The sequence below is a fragment of the Cyanistes caeruleus genome, chromosome 34 (genome assembly GCF_971803275.1).
Source record: "Cyanistes caeruleus chromosome 34, bCyaCae1.hap1.1, whole genome shotgun sequence".
Taxonomy (NCBI): Eukaryota; Metazoa; Chordata; class Aves; order Passeriformes; family Paridae; genus Cyanistes; species Cyanistes caeruleus.
In genome coordinates, this window is record NC_141735.1 from 1,251,096 (window position 1) to 1,268,139 (window position 17,044).

At 66.9% G+C, this 17,044-nt stretch overlaps 1 protein-coding gene across 3 annotated transcripts in view; it reads left to right on the plus strand.

Moving 5' to 3' along the window:
* LOC111942749 (neurexin-2-like) overlaps nt 1–17,044 on the plus strand; it is a 44,287-nt gene that overhangs the window by 16,064 nt on the left and 11,179 nt on the right. For all 3 annotated transcript variants that reach the window (XM_086870973.1, XM_086870972.1, XM_086870974.1), the window contains exons 8-17: nt 1,317–1,478; nt 2,442–2,886; nt 4,259–4,642; nt 5,311–5,511; nt 7,232–7,258; nt 8,146–8,265; nt 9,076–9,457; nt 10,044–10,234; nt 10,873–11,046; nt 11,614–11,733. In XM_086870973.1, coding sequence (XP_086727099.1) covers nt 1,317–1,478; nt 2,442–2,886; nt 4,259–4,642; nt 5,311–5,511; nt 7,232–7,258; nt 8,146–8,265; nt 9,076–9,457; nt 10,044–10,234; nt 10,873–11,046; nt 11,614–11,733 — 2,206 coding nt within the window. The remainder of the gene's footprint in view (nt 1–1,316; nt 1,479–2,441; nt 2,887–4,258; nt 4,643–5,310; nt 5,512–7,231; nt 7,259–8,145; nt 8,266–9,075; nt 9,458–10,043; nt 10,235–10,872; nt 11,047–11,613; nt 11,734–17,044) is intronic.

Consider the following 17,044-nt stretch of genomic DNA (forward strand, 5'->3'; position numbering starts at 1 on the left):
TGTGCGGAGGTGGGAGCACAGGTGTGTACAGGTGTGTGTGCAGGTGTATGCAGGTGTGTGTGTACAGGTGTCTAGGTGTACAGGTCTGTACAGGTGCGTGTGCAGGTGTGTGAGGCTCACCCCAGGTGTGTTCAGGTGTGCACAGGTTTGTTCAGATGCGTGTTCAGGTGTGTTCAGGTGCGCGTGCAGGTGTGTACAGCTGTGTTCAGGTGTGTGCACAGGTGTGTTCAGGTTTGTACAGGTGTATGTGTACAGGTGTGGGTACAGGTATGTGCAGGTGTGTGTGTTCAGATGTGTGCACAGGTGTGTGTACAGGTGTGTCCAGGTGTATACAGGTGTGTGTACAGGTGTGTGTACAGGTGTGTTCAGGTGTATACAGGTGTGTGTACAGGTGTGTGTACAGGTGTGTTCAGGTGTATACAGGTGTGTGCACAGGTGTGTCCAGGTGTATACAGGTGTGTGCACAGGTGTGTGTACAGGTGTGTCCAGGTGTATACAGGTGTGTGTACAGGTGTGTCCAGGTGTATACAGGTGTGTGTACAGGTGTGTTCAGGTGTATACAGGTGTGTGCACAGGTGTGTCCAGGTGTATACAGGTGTGTGCACAGGTGTGTTTACAAGTGTGTTCAGGTGTATACAGGTGTGTGTACAGGTGTGTGTACAGGTGTGTACAGCTGTGTCCAGGTGCCCTCACACACCTGTGCCAGCGGCCGCGGGTCTGCCCCCGTCCCCCCGGGGTCCCCCCGCCCCCTCGCACGCCCCCCGCCCTGCACGCCCCCCTCCCTCCCGCCCACCCTTTGCACGCGCTTGCACACCTGTGCACGCCCCTGGCACACCTGTGCACGCCCCTGGCACACCTGTGCACGCCCCCCGCGCGCTGCCCCCACTAACGACCGCGTTTGTGTCTGAGCTTTCTTCTGCCCCGGGACCCCCCAAAACTCGTTACTAACCCCCCCTCCCCCCCCGTGTCACCCCCGTGTCACCCCCGTGTCACCCCCCCACCTCATCACCCACCCCCATCCTCACCTGGGGGCTCCTTGGGGGGCTCCTCTCGGCACATCCGGAAATGGGGGGGGGGGCTTCAACCCCCCCCTCACCCCCTTGGGACCCCCCCCATTATCACCCCCCCCCCAGGTGACCCCCGAGTCCCCCCAGACCTCACCCTCATTGTCCCCGTCACCCCCCACGCTCATCACCCCCCATCACCCCTTTGTCCCCAGCCCCCTCCCGTGTGTCCCTCCCTCCCCCCCCCCAGTTTTGGGGTGCCCCGGTGGTCGCGGGGGGGTCCCCGCTGAGGCCGGGCCGCTCGTGCCGCAGGTGACGATCTCCGTGGACGGGATCCTGACCACCACGGGCTACACGCAGGAGGATTTCACCATGCTGGGCTCCGACGACTTCTTCTACGTGGGGGGGTCCCCCAACACCGCCGACCTGCCGGGGTCCCCCGTCAGCAACAACTTCATGGGCTGCCTCAAGGATGTGAGTCTGGGGGCGCCGGGGAGCCGCCCCCGCCTCACCTGGGCACTGCTGTGGCCGCCGGGGGCGGGGGGGAGCAGGTTGGGGTTACCTGGACACCCTCCCCGACTCACCTGTGTGCGTTCCTGGGGACTGGGGACACATTTTTGGGACATCCCCGAGCCCCCCGACTCACCTGTGTGCATCCCCGGGGACTGTGGGTCACGTTTTGGGGACCCCCGACTCAGCTGTGTGCATCCCCGGGGACTGTGGGTCACGTTTTGGGGACCCCCGACTCAGCTGTGTGCATCCCCGGGGACTGTGGGTCACGTTTTGGGGACCCCCGACTCACCTGTGTGCATCCCCGGGGACTGTGGGTCACGTTTTGGGGAACCCCGACTCACCTGTGTGAGTCCCCAGGGGTTAGGGTGACATGTTAGGGACATCTATATGTCCCCACCTTACCTGTGTGTGTTCCCGGGGACAGTGGGTCACAGTTTGGGGACATCCCTGAGCCCCACGACTCACTTCTGTGTGTCCCCAGGGACTGAGGTCACATTTCAGGGACCCCCGACTCACCTGTGTGTGTCCCCAGGGGTTAGGGTGACATTTTGGGGACCCCCGACTCACCTGTGCGTGTCCCCAGGGACTGAGGTCACATTTCAGGGACCCCCGACTCACCTGTGCGTGTCCCCAGGGGTTAGGGTGACATTTTGGGGACCCCCGACTCACCTGTGCGCATCCCCAGGGGTTAGGGTGACATTTTGGGGACCCCCGACTCACCTGTGCGTGTCCCCAGGGGTTAGGGTGACATTTTGGGGACCCCCGACTCACCTGTGCGCATCCCCGGGGGTCTCACGGATGCACGGGGCGCGGTGACACCGCAGAACCGGCCCTGGGGGTCACACCGGGATGTCGGGGGCGGGGGGGAGGGGGAGTAGCGCCCAGACCCCCTCCCCAAACTCACCTGTCCGCGCCCCCCCCCAGGTGGTTTACAAGAACAACGACTTCAAGCTGGAGCTGTCGCGGCTGGCGCAGGAAGGGGACGCGCGGGTGACGCTGCACGGGGCGCTGCTCTTCCACTGCGACCCCCCCCCGGCGCTGGACCCCGTCACCTTCGCCACCCCCCAGGCTCACCTGGCGCTGCCCACCTGGCGCCCGGCCCGCGCCGGCTCCGTCTCCTTCGACTTCCGCACCACGGAGCCCAACGGGGTCCTGCTCTTCGGGCAGGGACCCCCCCGCGACCCCCCGGCCGCCGCCCCCCGCGGGCCGCCCCCGCCGCCCCCCGATTTCCTGGCGCTGGAGCTGCTGGACGGACACCTGTACCTGCTGCTGGGCATGGGCGCGGCCGGGCTGAGGCTCCGCGCCAGCGCCCGAAAGGTGACGGACGGGGAGTGGTGCCACGTGGATGTGCAGCGCGATGGGCGCAAAGGTGAGCGCGGAGGGGTGGGTGGGGCTGTGCAGGTGTGCAAGGCGTGTACAGGTGTGAGGGTGCGGCTGTGCAGGTGTGCAAGGGGTGTACAGGTGTGAGGGTGGGGCTGTGCAGGTGTGTAAGGGGTGTACAGGTGTGAGGGGAGGGGCTGTGCAGGTGTGCAAGGGGTGTACAGGTGTGAGGGGAGGGGCTGTACAGGTGTGCAAGGGCTGTACAGGTGTGCAAGGGGTGTACAGGTGTGAGGGGAGGGGCTGTACAGGTGTGCAACTGTTGTACAGGTGTGAGGGTGCGGTTGTGCAGGTGTGCAAGGGGATGTACAGGTGTGAGGGTGGGGCTGTGCAGGTGTGCAAGGGGATGTACAGGTGTGAGGGTGGGGCTGTGCAGGTGTGCAAGGGGTGTACAGGTATGAGGGTGGGGCTGTACAGGTGTGCAAGGGGTGTACAGGTGTGCAGAGAGGAGCTGTACAGGTGTGCAAGGGGTGTACAGGTGTGCAAGGGGATGTACAGGTGTGAGGGTGGGGCTGTGCAGGTGTGCAATGGGATGTACAGGTGTGAGGGTGCGGCTGTGCAGGTGTGCAAGGGGTGTACAGGTGTGAGGGTGCGGCTGTGCAGGTGTGCAAGTGTTGTACAGGTGTGAGGGGAGGGGCTGTACAGGTGTGCAAGGGGATGTACAGGTGTGAGGGTGGGGCTGTACAGGTGTGCAAGGGGTGTACAGGTGTGAGGGGAGGGGCTGTACAGGTGTGCAAGGGCTGTACAGGTGTGCAAGGGGTGTACAGGTGTGAGGGGAGGGGCTGTACAGGTGTGCAACTGTTGTACAGGTGTGAGGGGAGGGGCTGTTCAGGTGTGCAAGGGGTGTACAGGTGTGAGGGGAGGAGCTGTACAGGTGTGCAAGGGTTGTACAGGTGTGAGGGGAGGGGCTGTGCAGGTGTGTAAGGGGTGTACAGGTGTGAGGGGGGGGCTGTACAGGTGTGCAAGGGGTGTACAGGTGTGAGGGTGGGGCTGTGCAGGTGTGCAAGGGTTGTACAGGTGTTAGGGGAGGGACTGTACAGGTGTGCAAGGGATGTACAGGTGTGCAAGGGGTGCACAGGTGAGAGGAGGGGCTGTACAGGTGTGCAAGGGGTGCACAGGGGGCCACAGGTGTGCAGGGGCTGTACAGGTGCAGCTCACAGGAGTGCTGGGGTGGGGTGTCCCAGTCAGCCCCCGCTTTGTCACGCACCTGCTGCGCCCCAGTGTTCCCTCATGTCCCCCCTGTCCCCCAAGCCCGGTTCCCATGAGCCCCAGGGCACCCCAAACACCCCCCAAAGACCCCCCCAAAGACCCCCCCAGCCCCCCTTCCCTGTGCAGTGCCCCCCTGACACCCCCGTGCCCCCCAGGCTCGGTGTCGGTGAACAGCCGCAGCACGCCCTTCCTGGCCAGCGGTGACCGCGACGTGCTGGACGTGGGGGCCGAGCTGTACCTGGGGGGGCTCCCCGAGGGTCGCCCCGGCCCCCCCGCGCCCCCCGAGCTCTGGGCAGCGGGGCTGCGCCTCGGCTTCGTGGGCTGCGTGCGGGATCTGTTCGTGGACGGGCGGAGCCGCGACGTGCGGGCGCTTTTGGGGGCCGGGGGGGCCCCGGGGGTCGCCCCGCTGTGTGCGAGGGACCCCCCCCGGCTGTGCGCCAGCGGCCCCTGTCGCAACGGGGGGACGTGTCGCGAGGGCTGGAACCGCTTCGTGTGCGACTGTCGCGGCACCGGGTACCTGGGGCCGCGCTGCGAGACAGGTGAGGAGGGGGCGGGGGGGGCACGCAGGGGGTCTGGGACCCCCCCGAACACCCCGGGGGGGGGAGGGTGTGACAGCCTAGGGAGGGCTGGGGGGGTCACGGGGGACCCCGAGGTGACAGGGACGTGGCGGGAGGGGGGGGTCACACCTGGGGGGGGCGGGGCAGAGCTGTGAGACAGGTGAGGAGGGGGCGCGCGGGGGGGGTCACACCTGGGGGGGGCGGGGCAGAGCTGTGAGACAGGTGAGGAGGGGGCGCGCGGGGGGCGTCACACCTGGGGGGGCAGAGCTGTGAGACAGGTGAGGAGGGGGCGCGGGGGGGAGGGTGACACACACACACACACCCACCCCCCCCCAGGGGTCACACCTGGAGAGGAGGTGCCCGGATGTCCCCGGGCACACCTGGGGGAGCATCTGGACACACCTGAATCCCCCTAACCCCGCACACCTCGAGCTGGGGGTCACCAGAGAGGTGCCGGGGGTGGGGGGAAGTGGTCCTTTGTCCCTTGTCCTTTGTCCCCCGCCCCGAGCCGCGGTTCTCAGCCAGCACCCACCTGGCCCGAGGCTCACCTGGCCCGAGGCTCACCTGGCCCGAGGCTCACCTGGCCGCGGGCTCGGGGCTGTCCCGGGGGTCGCTGCCGAGGCTGACGGGGGTCCCCGGTGTCCCCGCAGAGGCGGCGGTGCTGAGCTATGACGGCAGCATGTACCTGAAGGTGCAGGTGCCGGGGGAGCAGACGGAGGCCGAGGACGTGTCCCTGCGCTTCATGTCCCCCCGAGCCTTCGGCCTCGTCCTGGCCACCACCTCGCGCCACTCGGCCGACACCCTGCGCCTCGAGCTGGACGGGGGGCGCATGAAGCTCACCCTCAACCTGGGTGAGACCCCACAGAGCCCCCCCAGATAACCCCCGAGACCTCCCCGAAATGTCCCTGAGACCTCCCCCCGAAATCCTCCCCAAAACGGGGCGCGAGTGGGTTCTGGTCGTCCCAGGATGGCCAAAGTGGTGTCTGGGACCCCAAAAATGGTGCCTGGGACTCCGAAATAGATCCTGGGACCCCCAAAACGGTGCCTGGGATCCCCCCAAAATGGTTAAATTGGTGCCTGGGATGCCAGAGTGATGCTCAGGACCCCAAATTGGTGCCCAAGTCAGTTCTTATAAACCCAAAAATGGTCAGGTTGAATTTTGGGACCCCTGAAGATCCCCAAAACTGCCTGTGGCCCCAAAATTTGGGCAGTTGGTGCCTAGGAGCCCAGGGTGATGGTCAGGAGCCCAAAACGGTGCCCAGCTCAGTGCTCCTGACCCTAAAATTGTCAAGTTCATCCCTGGGACACCAAAAAGAGTCCAGGGGCCAAAATTTTCCCCCAGGACGGAGTCTGGGTTGGTTCTTGTGGTCCCAAAATGGTCACGTCGGTGCCTGGGAGCCCAAAACCTCCCCCAGAGGTGCTCCAGCAGCTCAGGCACCCCCAGAACCTCACCTGGGACCCCCAAACCGGCCCTGGGGGGTCACCAGAGCCCTCTCGGTGTCCCCATCCCCGTCGGGTTCCGTCGGGTTCCCTCCCCCTCTCTCCCTCCCCCGGGATTGGGGCCTTCGTGACCCCCCCGCTGCCACTTGGGGCACAGCGCCGGGACCCCCCGAGGGGTTGAGGGTCCCCCCCAGAGGATTGGGGACCCCCCAGGCTCGGGGGCCCCTCCTGCAGCCCTTTCCATTGGGGGGGATCCCCCGTGGGGCTGCAGGTGCTCTGTGGGGTGGGGACCTCCTCCCCCAGGAGGTTGGAGATCCCCCCCGAAGGGGTTGGGGACCCCCCCAAGGAGGAGTTGGGGACCCCTCATGGGATTGGGGCCCTGCCTGTGGGGCAGGAGACCCCTCCCCATGGGGTTGGGGTCCCCCCCCGGGTCCCGGCGTTTGCCCCCCCCCCGCCCCGCAGCGGTTGACGAGGGTGGGCCCAGCCCTGGGTCTGAGATCCCCCCCCGGATCCCCCCGGATCCCCCCGGGATCCCCCGGGCTGGGCCCTCAGGGCGGCCGCGCCCCCCCGCGAGGTGCCAGAGACCGCCTAAACCAGTTCCATCCCAGTCCATCCCAGTCCATCCCAGTCCATCCCAGTCCCTCCCAGTCCCTCCCAGTTCCATCCCAGTTCCATCCCAGTCCATCCCAGTCCCTCCCAGTCCATCCCAGTCCCTCCCAGTCCATCCCAGTCTCTCCCAGTCCATCCCAGTCCCTCCCAGTTCCATCCCAGTTCCATCCCAGTTCCATCCCAGTCCCTCCCAGTCCCTCCCAGTCCATCCCAGTTCCATCCCAGTCCATCCCAGTTCCATCCCAGTTCCATCCCAGTTCCATCCCAGTCCCTCCCAGTCCCTCCCAGTTCCATCCCAGTCCCTCCCAGTTCCATCCCAGTCCCTCCCAGTCCATCCCAGTCTCTCCCAGTCACTCCCAGTCTCTCCCAGTCCGTCCCAGTCCATCCCAGTCGCTCCCAGTCTCTCCCAGTCTCTCCCAGTTCCCCCCTCTGGCACCTCGCCCCCCCCGGCCGCCCCCCCCGTCCCCGGGGCGCTCGCTGGCGGCGGCTGCGAAGGGCCTGACCCGTGTCTTCTCTCCCCAGACTGTGTCCGCGTGGGCTGTCACCCCAGTAAGTGCCACCCCCACCCCGGGACACCCCCGGGACACCCCCGGGACATCCCAACCTCCCCCCGGGACACCCCAGGACACCCGGCCCCCAAAACCCCCCATCAACACCCCCAAAACCTCCCCCAAACCCCCCCTTGGGACACACCCAAAAGCACCTGGGGACATCCTCAGGGGACGCTCCCAGAGCCTCTGGATCCCCCTGGGACACCCCAAAGCCTCCACAGGGACCCCCAAACCCCTCCTGACCCCCCCCAAGTGCCTGAGACCCCCCCGGGTGTGTTTGGGCTGCACAGGTGGCTGTAGGGGTTCACACCTGGGCGGTGTCCCCGGAGTCTCTCCTGGGCTGTTTCCAGCTGTGGGTGTTGTCACCTGGCTGGGAACATCTGGTGTCACCCAGTGCCACTGTTCCCAGTGTCACCCAGTGCCACCAGCTGCTACAGTGTCACCTGTGCTGGTGGCACAGTGTCCCAGGACAGTGCTGTCCCCCTGTGTCACCTGGTGTCACCAGTACAGTGGTGTCCCCTGGTGTCACTGGTGTCTCACTGTCCCTGGTGTCCCTCTGGTGTCCCCAGTGTCACCTGCTGTCCCAGTATCCCCCAATGCAGAGGTGTCCCCAGTGTCCCTGGTGTCACCGGTGTCCCCAATGTCCCTGATGTCCCTGGTGTCCCCAATGTCCCCTCTGTCCCTGGTGTCACCGGTGTCCCCAGTGTCCCCAGTGTCCCCGCTGTCCCTCTGGTGTCCCCAGTGTCACCTGCTGTCCCAGTATCCTCCAGTGCAGAGGTGTCCCCGGTGTCACTGGTGTCCCTGATGTCCCTGGAGTCCCCAGTGTCCCTGGTGTCACCAGTGTCCCAATGTCCCCAATGTCCCCGCTGTCCCCGCTGCCCCCAGGCAAGGGTCCCGAGACGCTGTTCGCGGGGCAGCGGCTGGATGACAACGAGTGGCACTCGGTGCGGGTGGCCCGGCGCGGGCGCAGCCTCCAGCTCGCCGTGGACAACGTCACCGTCGAAGGTGACACCGCGGGGACGGGACGGGGGGACCTTCGGCTCTTGGGGTCACGGGGGGGGCTCAGGTCTGTGGGGATGTGGCCAGTGGGGCTGTAGGTTTGTGGGGACAGGGATGAAGGTCCGTGGGGATACGGATGAAGGTCCAGGGGACAGGGATGAAGGTCCGTGGGGACAGGGATGAAGGTCCAGGGGACATCGGTGCACGAGGATGAGGTGACCAGGACCATGGGACATGGATAAAGGTTCTGGGGACACAGATGAAGGTCCATGGGGACACAGGTCCATGGGGACAGGGATGAAGGTCCTGGATGAAGGTCCATGGGGACATGGATGAAGGCCCTGGGGACATGGATGAAGGTCCATGGGGACAGGGATTAAGGTCCATGGGGACATGGATGAAGGTCCATGGGGACATGGATGAAGGTCCCGGGGACAGGGATGAAGGTCCTGGATGAAGGCCCTGGGGACAGGGATGAAGGTCCATGGGGACACAGATGAAGGTCCATAGGACAGGGATTAAGGTCCGTGGGGACACAGATGAAGGCCCTGGGGACAGGGATGAAGGTCCATGGGGACATGGATGAAGGTCCATGGGGACAGGGATGAAGGTCCATAGGACAGGGATTAAGGTCCATGGGGACAGGGATGAAGGTCCATGGGACATTGGTGCACGAGGACGAGGTGACCAGGCCCCTGAGGACACAGCACACGGCCTGGAGGTCCAGGAGACCCCAGCTGAGCAGGACCACGGCGAGGTGGCCCTCAGCCATCCTCAGGCTCCCAGTGACACCCCCGTGTCCCCCCCGCCCCCCAGGACAGCTGTCGGGCTCTCACACCCGCCTGGAGTTCCACAACATCGAGACCGGCATCGTCACCGAGCGGCGCTTCCTGGCCGTGGTCCCGTCCAACTTCCTGGGCCACCTGAGCGGGCTGGTGTTCAACGGGCTGCCCTACCTGGACCTGTGCCGCGACGGCGACATCAGCTCCTGCGAGCTCAACGCCCGCTTCGGCCGCCGCGCCATCGTGGCCGACCCGGTGGCCTTCGGGGGCCGCGGCTCCTACGTGGCGCTGGCCACGCTCCAGGCCTTCGCCTCCTTCCACCTCTTCTTCCAGTTCAAGACCACGGCGCCCGACGGCCTCATCCTCTTCAACGGCGGCAGCGGCTCCGACTTCCTGGTGGTCGAGCTGGTCAAGGGGTGAGGGGGACGTCGTGGGGACGTGGGGACGTCCTGGGGACCTCGGAGATCTTGGGGGGCCCTGCTGGGGAGCTCAGTGATCTGCAGAGATCTTGGGGACACCTGTGGGGGTCCTTGGGGATCTAGGGGAGCACCTGGGGAGCTCGGAGAGCGCCTGGGACATGTGGGGGGGGTCCTGGGGGCTTTGGGGACCTCCTGGGGGCTTTGGGGATCTCCTGGGGATGTCAGAGAGCACCTGGGAAGTCCTGGGGACCTCGGGAGCCACCTGGGGACTTCCAGAAGCTTCTGGGGACACCAGGGAGGTCCTGGGGACCCTGAAACCCCCCCCTGGGGACCTTGGCACCCCCTCAGGGTCCCCCCAGCCCATGGTGCCCACCCAGCCTTAGGCTCCTCCTCCTTGGTGCAAGCTCCTCCTCCTGGCTCAGGCCACGCCCACAACGACCACACCCAGCTGTGGCCACGCCCCCATCCCGGTTACATGCCCTGTAAGGGGTGGGGGTGGGGGGGAGTCCCTTTGTCCCTTCCCCAGGTGAGTCCCCCCCTTCCCCACGTGAGTCCCCCCCACGAGGCCACGCCCCCTTTGCAGGTACATCCACTACGTGTTCGACCTGGGCGAGGGCCCCTCGCTCATGAAGGGCAACTCGGAGCAGCCGCTGCACGACGGGCGCTGGCACGAGGTGGCCGTGGCCAGGGAGGGGGGGGCCCTGCACGGGCTGCGCGTGGATGGGAGACCCGTGACCCAGCATGGGCAGGGAGCCCGCGGGCTCCAGCTCAAGGGTGAGACCCCGACACACCTGGGGACACACCTGGGGACACACCTGGGGCACACCTGGGGTACCTGGGATACACCTGGGATACACCTGGGGCACACCTGGGGTACCTGGGATATGTCACACACATCTGGGGCACACCCGGGGCACACCTGGAGTACCTGGGATACACCTGGGGCACACCTGGGGGCACCTGGGATACACCTGGGGCACACCTGGAGCACACCTGGGACATGTCACACACACCTGGGGTACCTGGGATACACCTGGGACACACCTGGGGCATCTGGGACACACCTGGGGACACACCTGGGGACACCTTGGGGGGGGCACAGGTATAGGGACAGTCCCGGGGTGGATGGGAGGGGGCAGCCATAGGGGGAATCACCCACACTGGGGGTCACCATGGCAGGGCACCCCCCTCACCCCGTGAGTGACCCCCCAGTGTCCCCCAGGTGTCCCCCAGGTGCCCCTTGGACATCAGTGGGGAGGGGCTCAATGACATATGAGGTGTGGGGGGGTCTCCCTTCAGGGTGACCCTCATGGGTGACCCCCGCCAGCTCGGGGGGGTCATCCCGGGGTTGTTCTGGGGTACGGACAGAGCGGTCAGTGCCCCCCCAGGTGACCCCCCCGTGCCCCCCCCAGGTGAGCTGTACGTCGGGGGGGTCAGCCCGGGGCTCCTGGGGCGCCTCCCGCGGCTCGTGGCCTCCCGGGGGGGCTTCCGGGGCTGTTTGGCCTCGCTGGACCTCAACGGGCGCCTGCCCGACCTGCTCGGGGACGCGCTGAGACGCGTGGGGGACGTGCGGAGGGGCTGCGACGGTGAGAAATGGGGGGGTCCGGGGGGGCTCGGGGGGGTCTGAGGGCTTTGGGACGTGCGGAGGGGCTGCGACGGTGAGAAATGGGGGGGTCCGGGGGGGTCCGGGGGGGTCTGGGGGCTTTGGGATGTGGGGGACGTGCGGAGGGGCTGCGACGGTGAGAAATGGGGGGGTCCGGGGGGGTTTGGGGGGATCCGGGGGCTGTGGGATGTGGGGGAGGTGCGGAGGGGCTGCGACGGTGAGAAATGGGGGGGGTTCGGGGGGCCCGCAGGGGTCTAAGGGTACAGGGATATGGGGGGTGCACAGGGGTCCGGGGTGTCTGGGGTTTGGGGGGACATTTTTGGGGGTGTCTGGGAGCTTTCCAAAGGCTTGGGGGTTGGGCAGGGGGCTCAGGGGGGGTGCGAGAGCGGTTGGGGGGCACAAGGAGGTGTCCGGGGGGGATTTGGGGGTGCTCGGGGCATGGGGTGGGGGGGATTTAGAGCCACAGAAACCCCATGGGGAGCACCCCCCCTCGGGCGGGGCCGGGTCTGGGGGTGCCCGGGGGGGTCCCCACGAGCCCGGTGCCCCCCAGGCCCCAGCACGACGTGCGCCGAGGACTCGTGTGCCCACGGGGGGGTTTGCCTGCAGCAGTGGGACGGCTTCACCTGCGACTGCAGCATGACGGCCTTCGGGGGGGCCGGCTGTGCCGAGCGTGAGTGGGGGGCTCGGGGGGCTCGGGGGGGCTTCAGGGGTGGTTGTGCCCAGTTTGAGTGGGGGGCTCGGGGGTATTTGGGGGGCTCAGGAAGGCTCCAGAAAGCTCAGGGGGGCGGCTGTGCCCAGTTTGAGTGAGGGGCACGAGGAGATTTCGGGGGCACGAGGAGATTTGGGGGGCTCGAGGGTCTCGGGAAGGCTCAGGGGGGCGGCTGTGCCCAGTTTGAGTGAGGGGCACGAGGAGATTTGGGGGGCACGAGGAGATTTGGGGGGCTCGAGGGTCTCGGGAAGGCTCAGGGGGGCGGCTGTGCCCAGTTTGAGTGGGGGGCTCGGGGGGATTTGGGGGGCTCAGGGGTCTCGGGGTGGGGGGCACCCCAGAGCGGGAGGAGCCCCTGAGCCGCACGGGGAGCCCCTGACGGGGGGGGGCGGGTGGCCCTTGGCCCTCCCGGGGGACACGCGTGACACCGGCACCGGCCGGGTGTCCCCACACAGGACAAGTGGCCCTGGCCACCTGCTCTGTGTCCCCACTGAGCGAGGGCGGGTGACAGCGTGGGTGTCACCTGTGTCACCTGTGTGTCACCTCCTGTGTCACCTGTGTCCCCTGTGTGTCCCCTGTGTGTCCCTCGTGTCCCTCACCCCAGGTGTCCCCTAACGAGGGCTCAGTGTCCCCTAACGAGGGGCAGGTGACACACCTGTGTCCCTCACGGGGGGTCCATGTTCCCCCCATGTCCCCCCGGTGTCCCCCTGGTGTCCCCTGTCCCCACCCCACCTCCAGGTGAGTCCCGGACAGCGCCGGCCTCTGCCCCACACCTGAGCGGGGACACACGGGGGGGTTTGGGGCCGCTCCGTGGGGCAGGGCAGGGTGTGGGGACACTGCTGTGGGGCGCTGCCACCGCCGTGGGGCACCCGTGGGGCACCGTGAGACATCATGGGGCTGCCGTGGGGCACCGTGGGGCTCCGTGGGGCTCCGTGGGGCACCGTGGGGCTCCGTGGGGCACCGTGGGGCAACGTGAGACATCATGGGGCTGCCGTGGGGCTGCCGTGGGGCACCGTGGGGCACCGTGAGACATCATGGGGCTGCCGTGGGGCTGCCGTGGGGCTCGCCGCCCCCCACGTGTCGCCGTGGGGCCGCCAGCGCTGTCCCCGAGCATCCGTGGGGCGCGGGCACATGGCCGTGGGTCCCCGCGGGGCTCTGTGGGTCACGGCGGGGGACGGGGGGAGCTCTGTGGGGCCGCTGTGGGGCTGCGGCGACCCCCGTGGGGCTCCGGTGAGCCCCGGCCGTGCCCGTGGGGGTCCCCGCGGGTCTCGGGGGGGGATCTGTGGGTCCCTATGGGGCGGCCGTGGGGCGGCCGCGACCCCCGAGCGGCTCCGTGGGTGCTCGGGGGGGAGTGGGGGGGCTCGGTGGGGCCGCCCCTCCCCCCGCCGGGGGGGGGTCCGTGGGTTCCCCCTCGTGGGTCGCGCGTGGCCCCTCCCCCCCGGCCCCTCCCCCCGCCCCTCCCCCGCCCCCGCCCCTCCCGCTGCAGCAGCCGCCGCCGCCGCCGCCCCACGGCCGCCCGCGCCCACCGCCCCACGGCCCCGCCGCCCCACGGCCCCGCCGGCCCCACCGAGCCTCCGGCCCCACCGCGCCGCCGCCGCCGCCGCCCAGGCCAGAGCCCCCCCGGCACAGCCCCCGCTTCATCCCCATCGCCATCCTCATCCTCATCCTCATCCCCATCCTCATCCTCCCGCAGCCCCCGGCCTCCGCCCCACATCGCCCATCCCCGCCCCACATCGCCCCACATCGCCCCCCACCCCCCGCCCCGCTCCATCTCCCCCCCCACCTCCCGCATCCTCCCCCCTCCCCCCGCCCTTCCCCAGCCCCACATCGCCCCCACCCCCCCATCCCGCATCGCCCCCCGCCCCATTTGCCAGCCCCACATCGCTCCTGCCCCACATCCCCCAGCCCCCCCCCGGACCCCCCCGGCCCCGCTCCCAACCCCACATCCCGCATCCCCCCCCATCCCCCTTCAGCCCCTGCCCCACATCTCCCCCCACCCCCGAACCCCCCCCCCTCGGACCATGCTCGACCCCCTCTGAGCGCCCCCCGCGCCCCCCCCGCCCTGGCCCCCCCCGCCCCGGGGCCCCCCCGCGCCCCCCCCCCGCATGCGCTGAGCCCCGGGGGGGGGATCCAGACCCCCCGCGGGGGGGGCGCTCGGGACCCCCCGGCCCCGCAGCCCAGGGGGGGTCGGGACCCCCGGGGCCCTTTGGGGGCGCCGCCGCTTTTTTAAGGGGGGGAGACGCGCCCCCCACTCCCCCCAGCCCCATTTTTGGGGGCATTTGGCCCCCCCCCCCAGCCCTGATTTAGGGGGAGGTTTGGGGCGATCCCCCCACATCCCCCAGCCCCATTTGGGGGGATTCGCGTTCCCCCCCCTCCCCGACCTCATTTTAGGGGGATTCAGCTCCCCCCAGCCCCTCCTGGGGTGATTTGGCCCCCCCGGTCCTATTTTAGGGGATTTGCCTCCCCCAGCCCCATTTGAGGGGGGATTGCCCCCCCCCCCGGCCCTATTTAGGGGGGGATTTGGGGTTTCTCAGGGCCTCCCCCAGCCCCATTTTCGGGGTGATCTGGGGCCCCTCCCCGGCCCCGTGGGTGGATTTTGGGCTCGTTGAGCCTCACGGGGGGGGGATTCGGGGACCCCCCCGACCCTTGTGGGGTGACCCAGGGCCCAGGATCGGGGGGATTTGGGGTTTCCCCGACTTCAGGTTGGGTTGAACTGGGACTGCTCCCCCCTCCCCATTTTTGGGCCGATTTAAAGCCCCCCCCCATCCCAATTTTGGCCTCGCGATCCCCCCCAGCCCCATTTCGGGGTTCAGCACACCCCTAGATCCTCTTTTGGGGCACAACCCCCCCCTTCGAAGCCCATTTTAGGGTTCAACAACTCCCCCGGGGCCTCATTTTGGGGCACAACCCCCTCCCTTCACCACCTCCCCCCCATTTCGGGGCTCAGTCCTTCCCTGACCCCCCTTTTGGGGCTCTGAATCCCCCCACCCCCCTTTGGGGGCTCCCCCTCTCCCTTCACCCCCCATTTTGGGGTCTCACCCTTCTCCCTCCCCCCTTTTGGGGACGCCCCCCTCCCTCCACCACCAGCCCCACATTTTGGGGGCCCCCCTGTTCTGTCACCCCCTTCTCTAACCGGGGGCTCCCCCTCTCCTACTCCCACCCCCCAATTTGGGAGCTCCCCACTTCCTCCCTCCCCATTTTGGGGTTCAATCCCTCCTAGACCCCATTTGGGGGGTCTGACCCTCTCCCTTCACCCCTCTCCCCTCATTTGGGGTCTCCCCCACTCCTTTCACCGCCCTATTTTGGGGCTTCCCCCTCCCCCCACCTCCACCCCCTCATTTGGGAGCTGCCCCCTTAATTTGGGGGCTCCCCCCCTCATTTGGGGACTCCCCCATCCCCTCCTCCATCCATTTCGGGGGTCCCCTCTCCCTCCTCACCCTCACCCCCTATTTGGGGGCTTCCTCCTCTTTCCATCCCCCCTTTTTGGGGGTTCCCCCCATCTCCTTTCACCCCCCCAAATTCGGGGGCTGCCCCATCTCTCCCCCCTCCCTCCATCTCCATTTTGGGGGCTCCTCCCCCCCATTTGGGGTCCCCCTCGCTGGGGTCCCCCCGGCGCTGCCGGATGGGGGGGGGTCGCTGAGGGGCCGATGGGGGGCCGGGGGGGCCCCGGGGCGCTGGGGGTGCTGGCGCTGGGGGCGCTGGGGGTGCTGGGGGTGCTGGGGGTGCTGGTGCCCCCCGCCCGCCCCGCCCGCGTCTCCTCCAGCCTCTCGACCACCCACCACGTGCACCATTTCCACGGGCGCCACGGCACGGCCCCCATCGCCATCAACCGCGCGCCCTTCCTCACCCGCGGGCACCACGGTGAGCCTTCCTCCTCCTCCTCATCATCCTCCTCATCATCCTCATCATCATCATCCTCATCATCCTCATCCTCATCATCACCTTCCTCATCCTCCTCATCCTCCCCATCGCCATCAACCGCGCGCCCTTCCTCACCCGCGGGCACCACGGTGAGCCTTCCTCCTCCTCCTCATCATCCTCCTCATCATCATCCTCCTCATCATCACCTTCCTCATCCTCCTCATCCTCCCCATCGCCATCAACCGCGCGCCCTTCCTCACCCGCGGGCACCACGGTGAGCCTTCCTCCTCCTCCTCCTCATCATCTTCATCCTCATCATCCTCATCCTCATCATCACCTTCCTCATCCTCCTCATCCTCCCCATCGCCATCAACCGCGCGCCCTTCCTCACCCGCGGGCACCATGGTGAGCCTTCCTCCTCCTCCTCCTCATCATCCTCATCATCCTCATCCTCATCATCACCTTCCTCATCCTCATCATCTTCATCCTCATCATCCTCATCATCATCCTCAACTTCCTCATCCTCCCCATCGCCATCAACCGCGCGCCCTTCCTCACCCGCGGGCACCACAGTGAGCCTTCCTCATCTTCCTCCTCCTCATTATCCTCATCATCCTCATCATCCTCATCATCCTCATCCTCACCTTTCTCATCCTCATCATCCTCACCTTGATCATTCTCCTCATCCTTCTCATCCTCATCTTCATCCTCATCATCCTCATCATTCTCACCTTCCTCATTATCCTCATCCTCATCTTCATCTTCCTCCTCCTCATCATCATCCTTATATTTCTCATTCTCATCCTCACCTTCCTCATCCTCCCCATTGCCATCAACTGTGCGCCCTTCCTCACCCACGGGCACCACGGTGAGCCATCCTCATCCTCATCCTCATCCTCATCCTCATCCTCATCCTCATCCTCATCCTCATCCTCATCCTCAGCCTCATCCTCATCCTCATCCTCATCCTCATCCTCATCTTCATCCTCATCCTCATTCTCATCCTCATCCTCATCCTCATCCTCATCCTCATCTTCCTCATCATTCTCATTCTCACCATCCTCATCCTCATCCTTTACATCCTCCCCATTGCCTTCAACGTGCGCCATGGTGAGCCTTCATCATCACCTGCATCACTCTCATCCTCCTCATCCTCATCTTCATCCTCCCCATTGCCATCAACCACGAGCCCTTCCTCACCCATGGGCACCAAGATGAGCCTTCATCACCCTCAACATCATCATCTTCATCCTCCCCCTCATGGCCCTTCCTCAACCACAACCACCTCAGTGAGCCTTCATCACCCTGGCCTTCCTCACCCTCCTCATCCACCTTCCCCCTCCTCCTCCTCCCCAAGACCCTCATCATCATCATCATCATCATCATCATCATCATCATCATCATCATCATCATC